General features: G+C 34.7%; 1 protein-coding gene and 1 long non-coding RNA gene across 3 annotated transcripts in view; one reads left to right on the top strand and one right to left on the bottom strand.

Annotated features, from left to right (window-relative positions):
• The window catches only part of LOC143673831 (uncharacterized), a 213,087-nt gene that overhangs the window by 139,418 nt on the left and 47,693 nt on the right, over positions 1-25,976 (top strand). The gene's annotated exons all lie outside the window — the stretch shown is intronic.
• LOC143662042 (olfactory receptor 10AG1-like) lies at positions 17,054-21,011 on the bottom strand. Of its 2 annotated transcripts, XM_077135395.1 has the most exons (2): positions 20,987-21,011; positions 17,054-17,973 (listed from the first exon to the last, which is right to left on the bottom strand). In XM_077135395.1, exons 1-2 carry the CDS (start codon positions 21,009-21,011, stop codon positions 17,054-17,056), a joined length of 945 nt encoding a protein of 314 aa, XP_076991510.1. The 2 variants fall into 2 exon arrangements, with proteins under 2 accessions (XP_076991510.1, XP_076991521.1); XM_077135406.1 differs by lacking the exon at positions 20,987-21,011 and having other exon boundaries at positions 17,054-18,016.

Here is a 25,976-nt window from a genome sequence, read left to right as displayed (position 1 = left end):
TTAACATCCCAAATATAAAGCAATCACATTGCTTTGATACCATTTTTTTTTTTACATGGGCAGGCACCGGGAATCAAACCCGGGTCCTCTGGCATCACAGGCAAGCATTCCCACCTGCTGAGCCACCGTGGCCAGCCCCTTTGATACCATCTTGACTTCAATAGCATACATATTCACATTTTCTATACCCCTTTGTCACTTTACCTTTTCAGGTACATGTTCCAATTATATCTTCATATATTGTGTATCCCAAACCATAGATTTATAACTACTTTCTTATGTGTTTGCATTTTTGCATGTGTAGCTAGTAAGAAATGGAGTCACATACCAAACACACTAGCACAACATGTTATCATGAAAATAGAATGGACATACACTGAAAATCAAAGCACAGAAGTTTATTGAACTAAAGTAGTGTGCATGCAGCACAGTACCAAAGACTGTTTCTGTGCAAAGGTGCTGGGTTCAGGGATGAACTATTTGGTACAGTATGACTGTTTGGGACAAAGGGAGATTGTGGAGGGATGTTAAAAGGTAAGGATATGTGAGTCAGGAGAGATGTGGGAGCTACATAAGCTGTGATGTGGGAGTGAGTTGTTTGAAGCAGGGTGTCTTTGGGTCCATTAACCAATAACCTTCACAAATGGGTCATTTGCATAAGGCTATGGTTATTTGGAAGACATTAGCAGATTTGATGGAGTAAGTTTGACTTGTTTATTACTTTTTTTCTTTCCCATGAAGGGCAGAGGTCTCTATCAGCACTGCTAGAGATCTTTGGCATGTCAGCCTGCCTAAGTTACCCCCTGTTCCTTCTTTGAAGCTTCCAGAGTAAAAAGGGAGTTCAAGCAGAAAAAGATGGTTAGTAAACCTATTTGCTATTTCAATTTCACTAATAGTTCTGGGACTGATAATCACCAAAGTTGTTAATTTTACCAAAAGTTTTTACTTCTTCATGATGCTTTGAACTATTCTCAAGTGTCCTTTCCTTTCAGTCTGAAAACTCCTTTCAGCACTGCTTGTAGGGTGGGTATCCTGCAATGAACTCCTTCCGTTTTTGCTTATTTGTGTGTGTCTTAAACTCTCTCTCAATTATGAAAGAAAATCTCACCAGTTATAAAATCCCTATTTATCTTGTGAAACAGCACTATAAGTTTTTAAACCCACTGTCTTTTTGTCTTTTTGGTTTCTGATGAGAAATTTACACTCAAATATCATTGAGCTTCCTTGTAAAGAACTTGTTCCTTTTCTTTAGCAGCTTTCAGAACACTTTCCTTGTCTTTTGATTTCAATAGTTTCATTAATACATGATGGGTATACTTTTTTCTTCATGATGAAACTGTTTGTTTTTCTCTGGGTTCTAAGGTGGGCATATTCATGTATTTAACAAAGTTGGGAAGTTTTCTGTCATTTCTTTGAATATTCTCTCAGCCTCTTTCTTTCTTTTCTTTTTATCTTCTTTAAAGCATGTATTAGTACACTTGATGGTGTCCCAGCATTCCTTCAGTATATTTTCAATTTCATGAATCTTTTATTTCCTACTCCACAGCTTGACTCATTTCAATTACCTTCTCTTCATATTTACTAATACATTTTTATTCCTACCAGCTCTGCATAATCTTGAAAACCTCTTGGGAATTTTTAATTTCAGTTATTGTAGTCTTCAACTGTAGTACTACTGTTTGGTTCCTTTTTAAAATTTCTATTGCTCACACATTCTTTTCTAAATACATTTTAGTTATTCTCTGTATTTTTTTTTATATTCTTGAGCAGTTTTTTAAAAAAATTTTTAGATCCTTGGTATGCCTGAATTTTTTTCTTCTTCACTGGCATTTTCTGAAATTTTATCCTTTTTCCTTTGTGTTGGTTAGCTGATGGCTGGGGGTAAGCGGCCATTCTGAGTCAGTCACACAGCACACAGTCACGAAGAAATGACTCAGGAGACAACCCTCAGGGGTGAGTGGAAGGTGTCTGTTTTATTGAGGAAGTGCACAGGCTTATATAGGCTGGGAGCATGCAGGGATACGTGTCGGACTGGGATTGATCACCGTTTTGCTAGGGTGGATGGCAGGTTTCAGGTTAGCGCTTTTGGTGCAAGGTTTAGCACTTTTGGCATGAGCCACTGCTAGTTCCAGGAAGAAAGCTTGTCACAAGTTAGGCCATTTTGTGTTGCCTTGCATCAACCACGGCAGCCATGTTGACAAAATCTTATGACTTCTCCATCAGTTCCTCCCTTTTTGTTTTTCAGCTTTCTGGGTAACCGTGCCTGCCTTAGGTTGCCTCCTCTGGAGGTCTTACCCATCTTTGGCTACCAGCTAAGCCAAAGGAAGTGAGGGGCAGCAGCGCCTGTCTTAGGTTGCCTCCCCAGGAGGTCTTACCCATCACCAAGTTAGGCCATTTTGTGTTGCCTTGCATCAACCACAGTAGCCATGTTGGCAAGATCTTATGACTTCTCCATCACTTTGGATGAGCCATCACTTCCTGTTTCAATTCTCATCTTGTAATCATTTTAACACACTGTACATTTCAATATTGAAAATGTTACTTTTGCCATTTATTCCCTGAGATTCCTGCTTCTTGATTTTTATAGCTAGCTAGTGATATGACACATATTTTCTTGAGTATCAGACCTTCTTTCAGAAAGGTCTGCTCAAGGTGAATGAAAGTACAGGGTCTTCTTTGCCTGGGTTTTGTTGTCCTGGGTTTGTGCTTGCTATTTGCTTTGGAGTTCCCCTTGCTTACAGGAGCTTGAATGCTGTTAAAGTACACAGGCCTTCTCCATGTCCAAAATATTTAAAGTAGCTAAACCTATGCTCCATGCTGTCTTCCTCTAGAGTTTCTCTCACTCCTTTAATTGTTTCAAGCTGCTTTCACCTGGGGAGAAAATATTGAGAGGGTGCATGCTAGAAAGGAGTTACTGAAGTCAATCTTTCCCAGCTGAAAAAAGTTCCAGTACCCATGAAGATGTCACAGGCTGGTACCAAACTGCCCTGGGGATGGGATCAAGAAAGGTGTCAGGAGCTTCTTCCACAGTTCAGTAAACCAGATTAGTAATAAGACAAAAGTAGAAAAATCATTTATCAAGAGCAGAAACAATTTTTTCAGGGAGAAAGGATTTCTCAGGTTTTCCTCTAAATTCATTGCATTCTTCAACTTCATTGAACCAAAAGACAATGAAAAGGTTATTGATGACACTAACATTAGCAAATTGAAAGGAAGAATGTTATAAAAGCTACTGTTTGGGAGCAATGCCATCAACATGGTGACCTAAAATAGATACTGGCAGCTTCACCCAGAGAGTCAACAAAAATAAAAGGACAATTCTCACTTGTTCAGAACCTGCAGGAAGGGAAAGACTGGGTAAGGATCCCACAGGTCCTGAATTGAAGAAAGAGAAACATATCAGGTGGGAAACTTCCATCCTGGTAGAGCTTCTCTTCTGCTCCCCTCACTCAATTGCATGCAGCTTGGGATATGCCCAGAGACAGCAGCCAGGATACTAAAAACTTTACACCAGAGAAACAGACAATAAAATATCTCACAGCAGTGAGACAGATCCCCAACTGTGTCCAGACACAGGGACAGAAGCCCACAGTGAACCGTGGCAGGGCTTAATCATAGCGGAGGGAAGAAGTAAGAGGGTAACCAAAAGGAGTTTCAAAAATGGAGGATTGGGGAGGAAATGGCAGATTCTTTTACAAAAGCACCAAGTATTTGGGCAGAAATTGCCAAAATCAATTGTTTGGGGATCAAAGATTCAGGAGACGACATCTCAAGTACTAAGTCAGTGAGGGGAAAAAGTTTCAGAAAATGTGGACAGGCACTGTAATTCAAGCCATGGATCTTGGTGCCTATTCCCCATCCTTAAGCAGCAGCTTGCCAAATCCTTGCCTGCAGGGTAGTTGCAGACAGGGGCAACTGAGGAATCCTCCACCACAATTAAAGTGGGGGACACAGTCCCACTTTGAGCCAGAATTTGTCCTAAAAAGAGAGTGCAGAGGAACTGCATATTTTCAGCCCCTCTATTTCAAAGGTTGCTGGGCTCCTGGAACTAAACAACATCAGGATTATTAGGTAAACAAAGAGCACCAACAGCTGAGAAGACCAGAAAATACAGGGGAATACTTCAAGGCTTTGCAGAACCTCTCCAGATCCTAACAATCAGGGCTGGTATTCACCTTCTGCATAGGTACCTGGACCTATTTTGTTGAGACATATGGATTACCCAAATGTCAAAGCATTGCCCTAGTGCAAACCCAAGTAACAAAAAAATTAGATGAGAAATTGGCCCTCAGAATAGATCTATCAAGATAATCAGATGACCATATATCAAAAGCAACTCACAAGGCAACTAAAAGTCAAGAAGAAATGGTCCAGTCAAAGGAATGGACCAAAATGTTGAAAGAGATACAGAATCTCTAGCAACTACTCAAAGATGTACAAACAATTTCCTGAATTGAATCAAGTAAATGAAGGAAATGTGTATAAAGAGATAAAGGATAGTAAAAAGAAAATAGAAGGGCATAAAGAATAATTTGAAAGAATACAAAGAAAAGTAAAGCAGTATGTAAAAAGAGACACTGTAGGTGAAATTAAAAACATACTCAAGACACACAACAGCAGATTTGAAGAGGCAGAAGAAAGAATTTGTGTGTTAGAAAGCAGATCAACAGAATTTGAACAGATAAAAGACAAAATGGAGAGAGAATGGAAAGAAATTGAGTAGGGTCTCAGGGAGATTGACAACAAAAAACAGTCAAATGTACACAACATGGGTGTACCAGAAGGAGAAGAGAAAGGAAAAGGACCAGGAAAAATATTCAAAGAAATAATGGCTGAAATTTTACCAAATTTTATAAAATATACAAATATGCAAATCCAAAGAGTTCAATACACTCCAAACAGAATAAATCCAAATAGATCAACTCAAAGAAACACAGCAATCAGACTGTCACATTCCGAAGACAAAGAGAAAATTCTGAAAGCAGCAGGAGTAAAGTGATTCACCACATACAAGTAAAGCTAAATAAGATCAAATGCTAATTTCACATCAGACACCGTGGAGGTGAAAAGGCCATTGCATAATATATTTAAGATGCTGAAGGAGAAAAATTGCTAATCATGAATTCTCTATCCAGCAAAACTGTCTTTCAGAACTAAGGGAGATCTTAAAATATTCACAGACAAACAGAGGCTGATGCAATTGATTAATGAGACTGACCCTTTGGGAACTACTAAAGGGAGTACTGCCAATGAAAGGAAAAGATAGGAGAGCCATGTCAAGATGAGGGTCCAGAATCCAAGAGTATTAGTAAAGGTAAATTAAAGGATAAAAAACAGAAAAATAGATCTAACAAATAAAAACAAAATGGTATGTGGTTGATTCAAGAACTGTCTTTACAACAATATTTGAATGTTAATAGATTAAACTCCCCAATCAAAAGGTGCAAGTTGGCAAAATGGATTTAAAAATGTGATTGATCTATATGTTGTTTACAGGAGACTCATATTAGTTTGAAATATACAAATATATTGAAAGTGAAAGGATTAAAATATATATTTGATGCAAATAAAAGAAAGCTGGGATAGGCATACTTTCTATCAGATAAACATATACTTTAAATGCAAGAACATTATAAGAGATAAAGAGGGACACTACATAGCAACAAAAGGGGAATTTGACCAAGAAGCAACCAAAGTAATTATATATATATATATATGCTTCTAATAAAGGTAACCCAAAGTACATGAGGCAAACAGGCAAAACTGAAGGGAGTAATATATGGCTCTGTCATAATAGTGGGAGACTTCAACCATGCTGTCTAAGAGATACAACATCTAAACTGTGGATTAAAAAAAAACAGAGATTCAAAATATTATGTTAAATATATTAGACCTAATGAGTATGTATAGAATATTGTACCCCCAAACAGAAGATATACTTTCTTTGCAAGTTTTAATGAAACATTATCTAGGATAGATTAGATGCTATGCCACAAAACAGGTCTTAATAAATTTAAAAAACATTGAAATTATACTCAGCACTTTGTCTTATCATAATGGATTGAAGCTGGGAGATTAATAACAAATGGAGAACTGGAAAGTACAAAAATATTTGGATGTTAAACATGCTCTTAAACAATAAGTGAGTCAATGAAGAAATTTCAAGAGAAATCAATAAATATCTCAAGACAAATGAAAACAAGGACAGAATTTATCAAAACTTATGGAATGCAGTGAATGAAGTGCTGAGGAGGAAATTTATAGTGCTAAATACCTACATTAAAAAGGAATGAAAAGCTAAATTCACTAAACAAACTGAACAACTGGAGAAACTGGAGTAAGAACAGCAAACTAATCTCAAACAAGCAGAATGAAAGAAATAACAAAGATTAGAGAAGAAATTAATGAAATGTAGAATTAAAAACAATAGACAGAACCAGCAAAACCAAAAGTCACCTCTCTGAGAAGATTAAAAATGTTGAGAAACCCTTAGCTAGACAAAGACACAAACAGAGAAGTTTCAAATAATTAAAATCTGAAATGAGGCCCATTACCGCAGTCCCCCCCAAATTAAAAATGATCATAGATGGTTACTTTGAACCACAGTATGTCAGCAAAATAGACAACTTAGATGAAATGTACAACTCCCTGGAGACACATTGCAACCTACACTGACTTGAATAGAAATAGAAGACCTCAACAAACCAATCGCAAATAAAGGGATTGAAAAGTTATCAAAACATGCCAACAAAGGAAAGTCAGACTAGATGGTTTCACAGGTGATTTTTACCAACCATTCCACGAAAAATGAATGCATTACTTTTCAAACTTTTACCCAAATTAAAGAAGATGGAACTCTACCTAATTCATACTATGAAAACAACATCACCTTAAAAACGAAGCTGGATAAAGATACTAAAAGAAAAGAAAACTTCAGGCCAATCTCTCTAATGCAAATAAACAAAAATCCTCAACAAAGTACTTGCAAAAAGGTTAAACCCCATATTGAAATAATTATATACCATGACCATGTGGATTTTATTCCAAGTATGCAAAGGTGGTTCAACTCAAGAAAGTCAATTAATATCATACAGATCATTAACAAATTAAAAGGGGGAAAACCACATGATCATCTCAATTGATGCAGAAAAAGCATTTGACAAAATTCAGCATCCTTTCATGATAAAAACGACTCCAAAGGTAGAACTCAAAGGAAACTTTCTCAACATGATAAAGGACATTTATAGAAAAACCTACAGCTAGCTTCATAATCAATACTGGGAGACTGAAGAGATTGGGACAAGACAAGGATGCCTATTGTCACCACTCCTATTCAACATTGTGCTAGAATTTCCAGCTAGAGAAATTAAGCAAGAAAAAGAAATGCAGTTTGTACAAAATAGAAAGGAAGAATTAAAATGGTCAATATTTGCAGATGACATGATCTTATATTTAGAAAATCCAGATAAAATGACAGCAAATCTACTTGAGCTAATAAGCAAGCTCAGTGAAGTGGCAGAATACAAGATCAACATGAAAGACTCAATGGTGTATTCATATACCAGTAATGAACTAACTGAGAAGGTAATCAAGAAAGAAATTTGATTTCCAATAGCATCTATAAGAAACAAATATCTAGGAATGAACTTAACCAAAGATGTAAAGGACTTTTACACAGAAAACTACAAAATATTGCTATAAGAAATAAAAGATGACCTAAATAAATGGAAAATGTATTCCATGTTCATGAACTGAATGTTAAAAGGCACTAAGATGCAAATTCTACCCAAAGTGATTTACAAATTCAATGCACCACCAATCAACATACTAACAGACTACTTTGCAGAAAAGGAAAAGCTAATTTTCAATTTTACTTGTAATAGTAAGCAGGTCAAATTACCAAAAAGAATAATGGAATAGGAGTTATCACACTTCCTGGCTTTGAAGCATATTATACACAAAACAGCATGGTACTGGTATAAAGGTAGACATATTGATCAATGGAATCAAATCGACAGTACCACAACAAACTTTCAGATCTATGGTCAATTGATTTTTGATAAAGCTCCCAAGCCCATTCAACTGGGACAGAACAGTCTCATCAATAAATGATGTTGGGAGAACTGGATATTCATAACCAAAAGAAAGAAAGAGGACCCCTATCTTACACACTATTCAAAAAATTTACTCAAAATGGAACAAAAACCCTAAGTAAAAGAGCCAGTACCATAGAACTCCTAAAATAAAATATAGGGAAACATCTTCAAGGTCTAGTAATAGGCAGTAGTTTCTTAGACTTTACACCTAAAGCACAAGCAACAAAACAAAATAGATAAATGGGGATTTCTCAAAATTGAATGCATCTGTACTTCAAAGGATGTTCTCAAAAGAGTGAAAAGACAACAAATTTAATGGAAGAAAATATCAGAAAACCGCATATCTGATAAAGGTTTGTTATCCAGTATATATAAATAAATCTAAAACTCAAAAATAAAAGGACAAAAAACCTAACTATTAAATGAGAAAATATATGAATAGTCATTTTTCCAAACAGATAATAAAGATGACTAAAAGGCATATGAAAAGAAGCTTAGCTACATTGCCATTAGGGAAATGCAAATCAAAACCATAATGAGATACAATCTCACTGCTGCTGGAATGTAAAATGTCACAAGCACTTTGGAGGATGTCTTGACTGTTCCTCAGGAAAAGTGTAGAGTTGCCTTGAAACTCAGCAATCCAGCCACTTGGGATGTACATAGAAGAGCTGAAAGCAGGGATGTGAACAGACATTTACACACTGTTGTCCACAGTAGCATTATTCCCAAATGCCAAAAGATGGAAACAACCCAAGTGTCCATCAAAAATCAGTGGATAAGCAAAATGTGGCAAATACATTCAATTGAATGTTACCCAGCAGTAAGAATGAATGCAATCCTGAAGCATGCAGCAACATGGGTGAACCTTGAAGAAACTATTTTAAGTGAAATAAATCATAGGTAAAAGATGAATATTGTATGATCTAACTGATATGATTTAATTATAATATGTAAATTCATAGATATAAAATACAGGACATAGATGAAGCTAAAGAATAGGGAATATTTGTTTAAAATGTACAGACTGTTCAATTAGGTTAAACTTAAACATTTGTAAATGGACAGAGGTGATAATAGCACCTTTTTTGTGAGATTAGCACTGCTGTATTGTGTGTGGTTGTACTGGAAGGCAAAATTTAGAGTCATGTATGTCACTAGAAGGAAAGTTGGAGGTTAAAACATGTTATTGCATAACAAGTGAATCTTGTGGGGGACAATGTCCATGATTAACTGTACAAATATAAAAATGTTGTTTCATGAAACTAGAGCAAATATATGACATTATTATAATGAGCTATTAATAGAGGGGTATATGGGGAAAATGTACCACTTGGAAATTATGGACTATTGTTCTAATGAAAATGTTCTAAATTTGATCAGGCAATTGTATGAACAATTATGTCATCACATTTTGAGCCAATGATTCCACACTTCGGGTGACTTCTATGATGTGAGACTATGTCTCAATAAAATTACATGTACAGGGCCACTGTGGCTCAGCAGGTAACATTCTCACCTGCCATGCTGGAGACTTGGGTACATTTCCTGGTGCCTAACCATGCAAAAAAAAATCTGCATGTAAAATAAAGAGATATAACAGATTCATATTTGGGAAAATAAATTCTGTATACCTGACAAATATCCACAATGTTATCTATAAATTCAGTGGAATTCAGTTTATTCAAAAAGCATTGCTTTGCTGGTAGCTTAATTCAAACATGCAGTCTTTAGAATTATGACATTAAATTTCTATTGCTGTAAGTCACCCAGTTTGGTTTAAATTGTTAAAGCAGAGCTAGGATAGTAAAACAAAGCACAAGACCATCAGATGCTGTACACCAGTGTCAATTATGTGGAGTGATATAGAGGGCAATTCCAGGTGGCTAGATCAGTTTCTTTCCTATTATTCATGAAGATAACATATGATTTTTTTCTGAATATGTCTGAATGTTATACCTTGAGTAGAGAGTGGCAAATCAGGGTCTCTAAGAAATGAATGGATGGGAAATGGGAAAACAGGAACATGCTGAGGAGACTATTAAAATAATTCAGGCAAGAGGTGATAGTAGCTTAAACCAGAGTGACCAGATTATGGGTGCATGGAGGAAATGGAGTTGACAGGCTCTGCTAATCCTGTAAAATTTGATGAGTTAAAAATGCAGTAAAAAATAACTCCATGCTTCTGACCTGTACTTGAAACCTGAAGTTGCCATTTTTGAGATGGAAAAGATTGTGGGGAGAGAGATTTTCTTATTGATGTTGTTATAAGGGAATCATGGCTAGTGAATTGCAATAATAGGAGATGAGGAGCAAATTTATAGCTCCTTATACATTTGTTTAAGCAGAGGAACAATGGATGTCTAGCTCTTGGGGAAGTGACAATAGTTTGTTTAAGGAAAGATGGTAAAGAGCATATTATGGGAGACAAAGCAAAAGTCAAGATGCCTATCAACCAATCTTTAAGGACACTTAAGAAGTTTACTAAGAAGTAGTTCCAACATGTTCTTGACTGAATATTTGTTATTGATAGCAAATAGGACTGAAGATAGCAAATAGGACTGAGTCAAATCTTCAGATGTCTCAGACCCAAGCCAAAACCAGCTTACCTGAGCACACTATATCAACATACAATATATGTGCTCTAGTTTGCTAAGCTTCTGGAATGAAATATACCAGAAATGGAATTTTGGATACCAAAAATGGATTTTATAAAGGGAATTTAATAAGATTACACATTTACAGTCTAAGCTATAAAATGGTCCAAACTAAGATATCCAAGGAAAGATATCTTCATTTAAGAAAAGTTGGTGTGTCTGGAACAGCTCTGTCAGCTGGAAAGTCTTGTGGCTGACTTCTGCCAGTCCCTTATCCTGGGCTCCATTGCTTTCAGCCTCTGTTCTTGTGGAGGCTCCTCACTTTGCTTCTCTGGGGTTGGCTTTCATCTCTTTGCTTCCCTTGGCTCTCTCCAGACTCTGGCTTGCTTGTCATCTCATGTGAAGGCACACAATAAGATCTGCTGGACTCCATGTGTCTCCAAACATCTTTACTCAATCTGTCAGTTCAGAAGTTTTTTTTTTGGCTCTCTCTCTCTGTTGGCACTGAGGCTTCTGTCTTTTACATCATTTTCTGACTCTCTCCAAAATGTTTCCTATTTTAAAGGATTATGGTAATCAAATCAAGATCCACCTGGATTGGGTGAAGTCACATCTCCATGTAATCAAAATGTCACAACCACAATTGAGCATATCACAGCGCTGTGGAGATAACCTAATCAAGAGTTACTTCCCTACAGTATTGCATTAGGATTAAAAGAAACAGCTACCTCTACAAGATTGAGTCAGGATTAAAACATGGCATTTCTGGAGTACATAATATTTTCAAACTGGCACAGTATGTAACAAGGGTAACCATTGTACATGGTCCAGTTTCTTTCTCTGAGGTTTCATCTTGTACATGCTTTTTTGAAAGATTTTTCAGTTGTTGCTCAATCTGTGTCCTGTTTTCTAATGAATACAGAAAAGCCATCATAATTAGTCTGAATATATTTTCCCTGAGAGATCTGTGCAGTTAACACAATTAGCAGATCTATTTTCAGCCTGGAGAGTGACCAATTCATTATCCTTTAACAATATACCACAAGTAAAATATCTACAGATTAAATCACATATTTAATGGGTTTTTGGTGAAATCCAATCATGGACAGTCTCCAATTGGTTAATTTTTTGGCTCAATATCTATGGAGAAGAATAAAGCAATATCCCTGTGTGTCAATTTGCATGTGCTTTTAAAAGGATGGATGTCTTTTTGCCTTACAAGATTCCCAGTTGGATGTCCACATATGGAAGTCTGAAATATCAAGTCATGTCTTTCTGACCAGTTCAATCTGTGTTTTGGGCATGAGATACAATGTTGCTTCTAATTAAGAGTGAAGCAACAACTATGGCCACATAAAAGTCTGGTCATCCTCTGCCACATCAGTAAGCTGGATATATTTCCTGGAACCTGCAGACATGATGAAAGGATTACATTGAAAACAATTACTTATAGCCTGGCCATAGGATGCCTTAACTACTAATGCAAACAACTTTGGATTTGAGGTGACAGAGTACTGTCAAACACCCACAACAGATATGGAACACATGGCCTCTTTTGAATTAGCATTCATTTGATTTACAGATTCAATGCAATACCAATTAAAATCCCAAAAACTAACTTCTCAGAAATAGAGTACCAATAACCAAATTTATCTGGAGGGGCAGTGTGACCCCAAAAGCTACAAATATCCTGAGAAAGAAAAATGAAGCTGGAGTCCTCACACTATCTGACTTTAAGGCATATTATTAAGCTACAGTGGCCAAAATGGCATGGTACTGGCATAAAGATAGATACACTGACCAATGGAATAGAATAGAGTGTTCAGACATAAACCCTCTCATCTATGGACAACTGATCTTTGATAAGGCAGTCAAGCCAACTCACCTGGGACAGAACAGTCTCTCCAATAAATGGTGCCTAGAGAACTGGATATCCATATGCAAGAGAATGAAAGAGGATCCATATCTCTCACCCTATACAAAAATTAACTTGAAATGGATCAAAGACATAAGCATTTGATCTAAGACCATAAAACCGTTAGAAGAAAATGTAGGGAGATATCTTATAAGTCTTATAATAGGAGGCAGTTTCCTAGACCTTACACCCAAAGCACGAGCCTTGAAGAAATAAATGAACAAATGGGAACTTCTCAAAAATTAAACACTTTTGTGCATCAAATAACTTCATCAAGAAAGTAAAAAGAGAACCTACACAATGGGAGATAATATTTGGAAGTGATATATCAGATAAAGGTCTGGTATCTAGAATATGTAAAGAGATTGTTCAACTCAACAACAAAAAGACAACCCAATTACAAAATGGGCAAAAGACTGGAACAGACACTTCTCAGAAGAGGAAATACAAATGGCCAAAAGGTAAACGAAAAGATGCTCAAATTCCCTGGCTATTAGGGAAATGCAAATCAAAACCCCAATGAACTATCATCTTACACTCACCAGAATGACCATTATCAATAAAACAGAAAATGACAAGTGCTGGAGAGGATGTAGAGAGAAAAGAGGTACACTTATCCATTGTTGATGGGAATGTCAAATGGTACAACTGCTGTGGAAGGCAGTTTGGCAGTTCCTCAGAAAGCTTAATATAGAATTGCCATATGACCTGGCAATACCATTGTTAGGTATCTACTCAGAGGACATGAGGGCAAGGATGCAAGTGGACATTTACACACCAATGTCTATAGCAGCATTATTTACAATTGCAAAGAGATGGAAACAGCCAAAATGTCCATCAACAGATGAGTGGCTAAACAAACTGTGGTATATACATACAATGGAATATTATGGAGCTGTAAGACAGAATATAGTTATGAAGTACATAACAACATGGATGGACCTTAAAGACATTATGCTGAATGAGATTAGCTAGAAACAAAAGGGCAAATATGGTATGGTCTCACTGATATGAATTGACACTAGTGAATAAACTTGGAGAATTTCATCGGTAACAGAGACCACCAGGAGATAGAAATAGGGTAAGATATTGGGTAATTGGAGATGACGGGATACAGCCTGTGCAACAGGACTTATTGCAAAAACTCAGAAATGGATAGCACAAAACTAACTGTAATACAACTATGTTTAAACACTGAATGAAGCTGAATGTGAGAATGATGGAGGAGGGCTGGGGACACAAATGAAATCAGAAAGAAAGATAGACGATAAAGACTGAGATGGTATAATCTAGAAATGCCTAGAATGTATAATGATAGTGACTAAATGTAAAAATTTTTAAATTTGCTTTTGCATGAGGAGGAACATAGGAATGTCATTACTGCAGGGTGTTGAAAGTTGATAGTAATTAATATTTTAAAATTTTAACTTATGTGTGAGACTAAAGCAAAAATGTTTATTTGGTACAAAATTTATATTTTGACCTAATATAACTTATGTAGACAGCTTAGTTGAACACCATAATTACATGGAACGTTGAGTAGGACATGAAATTTTGTTGGTTTGTCCAGAGTGATGCCCCAATAAATCCCAGAATGATTCAAACAGTAAATAAAAAGAATTTGCAAGGTCCCCTTTGGAGAATGGTGAGAAAGGGGGAAAATTCAACTTCCCCAAGTTGAATTTTTATATTCTCACAAACAGTGCAGACAACCAAAGCAATAGGCTGAGACCCCAATCTTGGGGTTTGTTCATATGAAACTGAACCCCATAAAGGATAGGTCAAGCCTACTTAAAATTAGGCCTAAGAGTCACCCCCAAGAGAACTTCTTTTGTTGCTCAGATGTGGCCTCTCTCTCCAGCCAACACAACAAGCAAACTCACTGCCCTCCCCCTGTCTACATGGGACATGACTCCCAGAGGTGTGGACCTTCCTGGCAACATCGGACAGAAATCCTTGAATGAGCTGAGACTCAGCATCAAGGGATTGAGAAAACCTTCTTGACCAAAAGGGGGAAGAGTGAAATGAGACAAAATAAAGTGTCAATGGCTGAGAGATTCCAAACAGAGTTGAGAGGTTATCTTGGAGGTTATTCTTATGTATTAAATAGATATCACCTTGTTAGTCAAGATGTAATGGAGAGGCTGGAGGGAACTGCCTGAAAATGTAGAGCTGTGTTTCAGTAGCCATGTTTCTTGAAGATGATTGTATAATGATACAGCTTTCACAATGTGACTGTGTGATTACAAAAACCTTGTGTCTGATGCTCCTTTTATCTACCTTAACAGATGAGTAAGATATATGGAATAAAAATAAATAATAGGGGGAACAAATGTTAAAATAAACTTAGATTGAAATGCTGGTGATCAGTGAAAGGGAGGGGTAAGGGGAATGGTATGCATGAATTTTTTTCTGTTGTCTTTTTATTTCTTTTTCTGAATTGATACAAATATTATAAGAAATGATCATGATGATGAATATGCAACTATGTGATGATATTGTGAATTATTATATATGTAGAATGGCATGATCATATGTTAAGAATGTTTGTGTTTGCTTGTTATATATTTTTTAATTAAAAATTAATAAAAACTTGAAAAAGTAAATAATAGGGGAAAATACAAACAAAAAATGGAATGGTAGTCTTAAGTGTAAAATGTAAAGGTATACACTTTTAGAATAGAATAGGAAAAAATCTCCAGGATCTAGGATTAAGGAAAGAATACTTAATCTTGGCATAAAAAATGCAATACTTTTTTTTAAAATGAAACTTTTAAAAAGAAAATTTCATATATTGAACCTCATAAAAATGAATTTTTTGCTTTCTGAAAGAGAATGTAAAACAAACTACACACTAGGGAACTACATTTACCAACCACATATACAGTGAAACAGTAATATATAGACTACATAAAGAACTGTAAAAAACTTAACAGAAAATAAAGAAATCCACTAAAGAATGGGAAATATTTGAAGATACTCTTACAAACACAAGTAAATCTACTAAAAAGTCTGTTAAAAATTGAGAAACAATGGGAACTTTCTCATTTTTGCTGTCTGGAGGCTCCAATAAACAGTTTAAACCATGAAGTGACTCAAGAATGGAGGACATGTTCAGGAGTAGAATAGCTGAAAGTTTGGTGTATGATTCCCTGATGATATGATGAACCCACTATATAAATTTTTCCTTGCAATTATTTTAAAGAAGTGAGAGACATAAAAATCTATCTTGTAAAACTAGGAAATATATGTATGAAAAGAATCTCATCTTGAGAAACTAGATTACTAATAGCAATGTAAATCTTAATTTGCTGAATGGAAATGAGAAAAGCAGAAAACAATGAATATTGTTTGAATATATGAATAACAATGCCTCTTCTCTTTTGATTTTTCTTCTATCATTGCATTTTTCTGACATATACTTTTTAAAATTTTCTTTCACTTTTAAGGGCATATGTGATTAGATTAGGCCTGCATGTTTAATCTGGATAATTTTTCCATTTCAAGAGTCTTCTTTCTGTTGCTATGCAATTCTCTGATGAAATGATCTTTTGTAATTTCTGATTACTACTAAATTCTTATGGATAGCTATTCTGAGTTTTCAAAGATATTTTCATTAGAGAAATCTTAAGTCAAAGATATCAATATTATTAAGGAGACTACATACAATTGGCTTTTTAGAAGGAAAGAGAACAGACAAAGTTTTATACACAGCAGCACTCAACCAAAATGGATTGTGAATGTATCTGTTGGGAATGAAGTCATCAAAAAGGTGAGGTGATCCCAAAACATTATTTTAGGACCACACACATCATGTGTTCTGCCAGGAACTTAAAAGTGAGAGAGCTAAACCCAGATAAGTTTCTTTCAGGGATATGGCTTGAGTAAGTCCCAGGGGTAAACTAGGTTAAATAAATATGCTTCCAGGATTTATCAATTTTTTAAGATCTTTGGATTTTGGCAAGTGTTTGAATTATGGCATAGTAAGATTCATTTAAATGGATAATATTTATCCACTCAGTCATTTATTCATTCATACAAAAACACTCATTATTCACTTACTGGCCATTCTGTGCTGTATAATCAAGGAATACTGGGAAATACAAGTGTGAAGGTTTACAGTTATTTGCTCAACTAATCTTATATTCTTCCTAAGATGTTTAAGTCAAAAATCATAAAAACTTGGAGTCTGTTCATCAATTTAATAGAAAAATATGATGTAAATTGCTATTCCATATATGTAGGCATTTTTAGACTTGCAGCTTTGAAGGCAGATTACTTTTCCAAGTACATATTCAGACACAGTACAAGTCATGTTATATATCTAAAAAAAGTCAGAAGACATAAGTGATTATCATGTCAAAGGGGTAATGTGGAGATTTAAATATATATTTGCTAACTGTAATTCAATCAGTTAAAGGAAAAAACAATTAAGTTCAGTAATTCTACTTTTTAATTAATATTTTTTTTAGTGCTGTTATAACATCCTTGTTCCTAAGACTGTATATCATGGGGTTAAACATTGGAGTCAGGATGGTGTAGAAAAGAGAAAGCAATTTGTCAGTTCTTGCAGAATGGTTGGATTTGGGTCTCAAGTAGGTGATGGTAGCAGATCCAAAGAATAGAACAACAACCAGAAGATGGGAAGAACATGTGGAGAAGGCTTTAGCACATCCTTGGGCTGTTGGCAATCTCAGAATGGTTGAAATGATTTTGCTGTAGGATGCAAGTATCAACATAAAAGGGACTGCAACAAACAACACAGCTACCAAATAGACAGGTATCTCATGGGCAGAAGTGTCCCCACAAGCCAGCCTGAGAATAGGGGGAATGTCACAGTAGAAGTGGTTAATTAGTTTAGAACCACAGAAATGCAGAGAGAATATTTGACATGTTTGTCCTATTTGGACAGGAATCCCACTGACCCAGGAGCCAACTGCCAGCTGGGTACACATCCTTTGGTTCATGATTAGAGGATAGTGCAGAGGATTACAAATGGCCACATAGCGGTCACAGGCCATCACAGCCAGGAGGAAACATTCAGTGGCTCCCAACATATGGAGGAAGCACATTTGGATGGCACAGTTTAGCATAGAAATGCCTCTATCCTGAGTCCAAAGGCTCACCAGGATCCTGGGGAGAGTGACAGAAACATAACAGATTTCTGAAGAGGAAAAATTTGCCAGGAAAAAATACATAGGTTTCCTAAGTGCAGGATCAAGGTTGGTTATTATGACTATGAGGCTATTTCCAAATATAATAATTACATAAACCATGGAGAATACACCAAAAAGAAACCCTTGGAGATTTGGAAGGTCAGAAAATCCCAGGAGTACAAATTGCATCACAGTGGAAATGTTGCCTTCTCCTTTTTTCTTTTCATGTTTCATCTGTAGGAATGATTTAATCAGAAGTACAAGTTATTCCATTTTTATTGGGTTTGGTTTACTTATGTATAAGCTGAGGATAGAATTCCTTCCAATTTTCCAACTCTGTACAAGAAAATATTACAAATGCCAGTGGTTCTATGTGTAAATAAGAAAAATGAACCATTTCTAATCTGCTAAGGGTTATTATATTTACTTGTTTGGGGTGAGTTTAAATTGTGTTGTCTATCTGAACACTTGAAATTGCAAAACCTAAATGTATGTTCAAATTTACAAATTATCCATTACTTTATTTGGAATAAATATTAATTATTGTTAATTATTTAACAACATTTATTGTTTATATATTGTTTCTGATAGCATCACTTAAAATTTTATTGCACAAGTAAATAGTTTTTTGGAGGATGCATTAAAATATTTTTAATAAAAGTATTGTGGCTTTTCTATACTATCTGTAAAGCCTTTAACATTATTCTTAGATAGACTAATCCAGTAAAAAAATAATGAAGAATTCACCACCAGTTATTATAATACGCCATTTAGTATTTTAAACTCTGCTTGCATTTGAATGAACGCCATGTGAAGTCAGAAGTCATAAATTTCACTCAGATTTTGTAGTGGGAAGAAAAGGTATTCTAACATGGTCATAATTCCTATCCAGGAGAATTCAATAAGTCAGAGTTATGTTCACTTTCCATCTATGCTCAGGCAAGCAATTTTAAGCAGAACATGCTTCATTCTGAATTATACACCTATTCTATGAAAGGGATATTCACCTACAACTTACCTATCAGAGTTCCCTAAATCACACACATACTCATTAGTTGATGTTTTTCTGCTGACCTTATCTGTGCAATTCAGTATTTTCCTTGTGTACATGATTGTGTTGGGGTGTGATCATCAACCTTTATTATGCACTTTTCTTATTTCTCTGTGTAGTGTATAAGCTTTTCATAGAATGATATATAACTTTCTATGCAATGTATTTCATATTTGTTCTGTAATATTTATGACTTCTTGAAAAATTATAATTGAATCAAATAATTCCCAATGTGTAAGAGGCCACTCTAATTCAAAATTTAGCCTCAATTTCTGAATAAAATAAGGCATCTATTAATGCATGTGTGCATTTTGTGTTTGTAAAGGAATTATACTCTTTTCATTCATCTTGTCCAAATAAGCACATTACCTCATTGATTTCAGGATATGGGAGATTACATCTACATTATAATGTGTTGATTAATTTGAAAGGCATGCGTTACCTCACAAAGTAAACACACTTGTAAAATTTGCAAAGGATGTTAAGTGTGGAGAATGGACAAGAGCTCAGTTTCAAAATCTGTAGACACAGATGTGACAAAAGTTACAATCTGTGCAAAACTTGGGCTACCTGAAGATTTTCTCTGATGAAAGAAATAAAGCCAAATAATAATTTCATTTACCATCTATAATATTTCAAGCTAAAATACTAAAGTACTAAAGGTACATAAACTATCTGCAATCATTATCTTATAAAATTCTTACACTGAAAGTTTGGTTATAGGGAATGTTAAAGATGCTGTAACTGAACTTCAAAGATAGTCAGAAAACAGTAGCTAGAAAGGTGACACTCCTAAGATATAATTTCAATTCTCTAGCACTACAAAACCCAAGCTTTTCTTTTAGCACAACATCCTCCAAAATTCTAACAATGTTTTATTCACTCATATAATTCAATCTAGAACCTAATACATGTAAGATATTTAAAACTGTTAGTTGAATGAATCTTCATATCTTTCTAGACCGACTTGTATCATGTACCCACCTTTGATGATAGAACATTGCTCTCAGAGTCACTATCCTATTTTTGTAAGGTCTTCTGTCATTCTTTGATCCCCTCTCTGCATTGTGCCCCTCTGTACATTCAGGGTTTGGCATTTGAAAATTTAATTGTTGTCAACAACAATTAGCAAGTAAATGCAACAGCAACAGATCTTTAAGTAAATTATACAAAAATAAATGATAATCTACCCAAGTCCTTTTATTGCCTCAGTTTTTATCTATAAAAGGGAAAAACAATTGGATGAATATGAAGTAAGATTCTTGATATGAAAACATTTATAAAGTAAGAAGTGTAATTATTCTAACCCTGCTCAAATTGTGTTCACCTTCTAAACACAATTATGTCCAAAAAATGTTCTCAAAACTTGGAGTCAGTTTTGCTGATTTCTGGAAACTTTTAGAAACTACCATTTATGTAATTTAATAAAATCACTAGAAAATTCAGCCAATGATGACATCTTTGTTTTTAAAATACTTCATGTTTCTTTTTCTGGTCACCCCAATGAAATAAGAATTTTTTCCTGATCAAAAGATTGTCTTATCAGCTACTGAATCTATAATGGCAATGTATGTATTCCTTATATTCAAAGCAAGCTTATGAAATCAATTTGAAGATGGGAAATAAAAATTAAACTGGCAGTTGGCAAATGCGGTTAAGAAGGTTTTTTTGTTTTCTTGAGAATTTTCTAATGATAAAAACAAAAATGTGTCATGTTTCTCTAATATTTTCAGATTCATTTATCATGGGACATGTAACATACAAGGACATTCTTTTATATCACATATATATACACACACACACACACAGTTCAATAATGCACAACATTCTCAGGCTCATTAGTTAGGTACGATTTGATTTTAATGAGATACTGCTCAAATTTAATACATGTTAAACACATATTCATGTATAACATGTATTCATTCTATAAATGTTAGCCCTTATAATGGTAATAATATTTGATATATTGGCCCATTATATTACTAAGTGCTTCTCACTTTGTTCTCACTTGATCTCACAATCATGAAAGTCAGAAAATTACAAAGGTTATAGGAAATAAAAATTAATCAATTTATGTTTTATTTTCTGAAATTGAATATTCTTTGCTCATGCTTTAGAAAATACAGAGGCAGAAATAAATTTTTCATTGGACAGAAATACTTTAGGCTTACCTGTTTGTATTGAAGTAAATTTCATGCTTACCTTTATTGATTGAGGTAAAAGGCAGAGATAAAATGAGAAAAGAGTGTTTTTTTAAAATGCTTGAAAATTTCTTTATTGAAATGTTATCTTCTAAAATATATTCTTCTGTAAGAACAATAGTAGTCTTTAAGCAGAAAGACTCTCTGCCCTGGGGATCATGCTCCTGTCCCATGTTAATTTCTAATTGAACTAAGTCATTGTGCCTGCCACTCAAAGAGTTTGCAACAACCAAAAACATATTTGGCCATGTCACTGTTAATATATTTTCTCAGTCTTTCTTTCTATAATTCTTGATGTTAACTTCAAATGTGTTTCATCTGACTCTTGCCACTAGGGATCCAGTCCCATTTTGAAGAATTGTTTTATATGTTGTTCTAGATATACTTCATAAGCCCTGGCAAAATTAGAACTATGTTTTAGCAAAGTATAATTAGTGGAATACTTACAAGACACATGGTCAAATATTTATAAGAATAAAGAAATGATTGCACTTCAATTGCAAATAGTCCTAATTTTAAAAGAAGCTAAGAAAAGAAGTATGCCTATTTTAAGTCTCAGGGATGTATTTGTAATTGGAGGGTGGTGGACTCACAAGGCTTTTAGTCAATTCAAGGGTATAGACGAAAAATACAGTGAATTTTAAATTTGCTGATAAAATATTAGTAGACCGATGTTAATTTCATTAATTGATCCATTTAATGCAATTATTATAATGCTAAACAGTTCCCTTTCCAAACAATATGGGGACTCACAGGTTAACATAAGTGCTTCTTATACAAACACAAGGAACATTGGCACACTAGGGAAGTTCTGGACACTTCCACACTAAATCAATCCATATATTTACCCTGTTCAGACCTTAGGACATTCTAATGATAGTAAAAACTCAATGTGGAAACCTGTGGTAGAATTTTGTATGAAGGATATACTTCTTACCTGAATCAATGTGTGCATAAGTGTTCACAGCTGAGCCAATTGGGAGTTTTTTCTAAGGAATCTCTTTCTCTTTTTTACGTTGTGCAGTGGGGTCACATTTCATTATTTTTCCATGTGAATATTCCATTATTGCAGCAACATTTGTTAAATGTTTGCTTGTTTGTTTTTTGTTTTGTTGGTTTTTTGGGGGGTGAGGCGTGCATGGACTGGGAATCAAACCCAGGTCTCCCATGTGACAAGCAAGAACTCTACCACTGAACTACCCTTGCAACATCTTTCCCTAAGAATTTGATTCTTAAAAATAGTATATTAAGAAAAACAAAAAAAAAAGGAGTTGAAATTCACTTTGTCTATTAGATATCCTATGCAGATACTAACAATTTCCTCTTGTCATTCTTTTTGTGTAGTTCTTCATAGTCACCTTTGTTTTGGTGAGATGGCCATACTTTTTCCTTTTATTTGAAGTTATTTCTATTGTTGAAACCAGGGAGATGGAGAAGAACTATGAACCAAGAATTTTGTCAACAGAGAAATAACAAACTAAGCTGCAAGGCATTTATTTGGGGTCTTAGAAATTGCAATTCAGGGAGCACATTTTCAGGTAACAACCCAAAAAGTGTCCTTAGTTGGTTTTTCCAGGCAAAAGTTTTTAAAGGAAAAGATTAAACCATTTGTTTGCTGTTGGATTTTATATAACATATTAGAGTTGTCCTTCAGAATAGATGGTTAACTCTGTTCTTTATCTTGTGGTTTGTTTGTGGTGTTCAGATACCCTTAAGGTTTTCAGTAACATTGTTCTTTGGGGTTTTTCACATTGTGGCAGTTTGTGATATCTGGCTGTGACCTGCGCAAGAGTAGACCTCCCAGATGATCTCTTAAGTCCATTTGAAAACTCTTAACCATAGAATCTCTTATTTTGTTTTATTTCTTTTAGCAGTTTGCATCTTTCCATCTATTTCATACAAACTTAAGGAGTTACTTATAGTTTCTACACCCAGAGATGCAATACTTGTTTTAATCATCATTATTTTTACAAAACACTTCACTTGTTTTCTAGACCATTTCAAGTAAATGTTAGACAAGGATCAGCTATTGTAGGAATAATTTATTTTCTGGGATTATTGAGAAATAGGAGCATTGGGAACATCAGAAATTTATAATTACATAGGATTTAAACTATGATGTTCTATAAAAGATGGAAAAGTAAAGTCTCAAGTTAAATAGAAGTTTCTTTTCTATGAAAAATGCAGTAGAGGGAGGTCTAAATCTTTAAGTGATGTCATCCTCAATATGAATCTTTTACCTGTACATCAAAACTGGCCAGCTATTTATTTATCATTTCCCAGACAACAGAAAATGGGGTAGGGAATTCCAGTTGAGTTAGACGAAGAAAAGCACTTATTTATTATTTTTAGTTGTAGAAATTGAAAATATCATGCAGAACTTCCAGTCATGATTCATCATCTAAATTTAATCACAAAACCAAACAGAACTGAAGAACAGTCTAGAAAATAACTCTAGTCATGTGACCAGCTAAGACTTTCTATATCATTAAATGAGCATAATGAATATTAGTGAAAACTAATGGTTTTAACTAATGGCAATTTAACTATGAATTTGTGCAATTACTTTCCTGTACAGAATGTGCCTGAATCTTCAAAAGTTAAAGCTCAATTAGTCCTGAATCCAGCTTAGAGACAAAAATCTACATCAGATTAATTGTGTTTCTTGTTGTTCTAGAGATTATAATAGATTTATAATAAATTTTATAATAATAAATAATCTATTTATAGTAGAATTTTTCATTATGTGTAACCTGCAACATATACGTGGACATGCGATCACAAAATTCACTAGAGGAGATTTTGAGTCTATAGGAAATAGAAATATGTTCATACATGTATAGCAATTAATGCATAGATAAATGGATGAATATATTAGAAACATTGAATCACACAATGATCATGCAAAGTTATCATCATGTGGTGATTCTATTACTATTCACCAATTTTGATACCTATTATTTTTTATTTTTAAAAACTTTAGCCATTAAACACTTATGTAGCATGATCTCATTTTGTTTTTAATCTTCATTTTCATAATAGCTGTTGATGCTGAGCATTTTTCTTGTGATTATATATTTGCCTTCTGTACAGCATCTTTAGTAAAATATCCATTCAACTTTATTTTCAATTCATTAATTAGGTTGTTTCTTCCTGTAGTGTTGAGTTTTCAAGTTTCTTTTTATATTCTCTATATATTTACTATGTTGGTTATGTGATGTGAATATGTTCCCCCAATGTGTATCTTGATTTTGCATTACCTTAACAACGTATTTGTCAGAGCAAAATATTTTAATTTTGATAAATCTAACCTGCTAATATTTTCTTTGGTGGATTTTGATTTTAGTAAGTAATCTAGAAGCTTATTGTCTAACCACAGTTCACAAAAGTTTCTCCTATGTTTTCTTCTAAATGTATATAGTTTCACCTCATATATTTAGATCTATGATCCATTTGAGTTAATTTATGTATAAAGCATGAGTGGTAGATTTAGGTTAAATTTTTGCATATGGATGTTTAGTTGTTCAGCATTATTTGTTAAAAATACAATCCTTTCAGACTTAGTGTCCTGCCTTATATGATAAATACCATACAATGGATTAAACAATAGGAATTAGGTCATGGTTTTGAAATTATTGGAAGTCCAAAATCCAGACATCAGCAAGGCAGTGTTTTCTCTCCATGATCTGTAGAAGTATGGGCCTGGATTCTGGCAAACCCCTGGGCTTCCTTGGCTTGTATCACTGTCATGCATCACATGGAGATGTTTTCTCTTTTCTGCATTCCACTGACATCTGGCCTCTAGTTCACCTCAAAGTTTTTTCCCTATAAGTTCTACAGTAGTAGGAAAACCCATCCCGATTCAGTATGCGATGCTTTAAATAAAAATAATATCTGCAAAAGTAACTATTTACAAATGGGCCTACACCTATAGGAATAGGATTAATACTAAGATAATGCATTTTTCTGTACTATATAACTCTACTCACCAGAATTTTTTCACTGAGAAGTATTTCCAACTCTGTCAAAGTCAATTGCTCAGGGTGGGCCATGGTGACTCAGAGGCAGAGTTCTCAGCTGCTATGCCAGAGACCCAGGTTCAATTCCTGGTGCCCACCCATGCAAAAAAAAGAAAGTCAATTGCTCAGGCTTCTGGAGTGGCAGGATGAGCAGTTTAGCAAGTGATAAATCTGGAAAAAATTGTCAAGCACAGTAAACAAAAATCAGGAAATTGACCAAAGACATGCAAAAAAATTGTGAAATGTTTATTTGTGAAAATGAAGTTAACCTCAACAAGAACAGTGGGGATCAGTCACACTTTAACCTGAGTATACTTCCTCCCCAACTTGATGACATGGAGAAGAAGACCTATCACATTATGGACAATGAGGATTGGCATCTGCATTCTCACTGTTGGAAGAGTCTTGATTTATTTTTAGCAGAGCATGGGGAATTCCATGAATGAGGAAAGGGTAAATAATTAATAGCAATATCAGTTACAATTAATCAGGGAAGACCTGTATTACAGCTAGCCTAATGTCTCTATGAGATTTGGAAGAAACCAGACAGGAATTTAATGAAAAGTTCTGGGTAATGAGAAAGTTAAATAGTGCTGTGACAATGTCCCTTTCACCCCTGGTGCCTGAGACACTCTTCATATGTATCAGACTGTACATACATCCAGGAAGCACCAGCAAGAGTGTCAGCCAGTCATTTGTCCTTGGTTGAATATGAATGTAGAAAATAAAATTCAGCAAGTCATGTAGTGAATGCCTCCCCCAAGTCAAACACAGGTCCATCAAAAGGAAGAGAAGGTTTACTATCATCAAGATGTTTAGGCACATATGGCCAGTCACTGACTGATCAGTAAACTATGCTGATTCAAGGCTAATTGTTAGTAAGTCTTAAAAATAAAAAGAAAAAATAAATAAACACAAGGAAGAGACATAAATGTCTCCAC

This window comes from Tamandua tetradactyla, chromosome 2 (genome assembly GCF_023851605.1).
Source record: "Tamandua tetradactyla isolate mTamTet1 chromosome 2, mTamTet1.pri, whole genome shotgun sequence".
Classification (NCBI taxonomy): domain Eukaryota; kingdom Metazoa; phylum Chordata; class Mammalia; order Pilosa; family Myrmecophagidae; genus Tamandua; species Tamandua tetradactyla.
Note: the sequence above shows the minus strand (reverse complement) of the source record. Positions and strands in the feature narration are given on the sequence as shown.

What these genes read in the sequence shown, in the direction of transcription:
- LOC143662042 (XM_077135395.1), bottom strand. Translation starts at nt 21,011, where the DNA reads ATGAAATTTACTTCAATACAAACAG. An exon ending in ATTTACTTCAATACAAACAG is followed by an intron (nt 17,974 to 20,986) that starts GTAAGCCTAAAG and finishes AGAAAAAAGGAG; the next exon opens with AAGGCAACATTTCCACTGTG.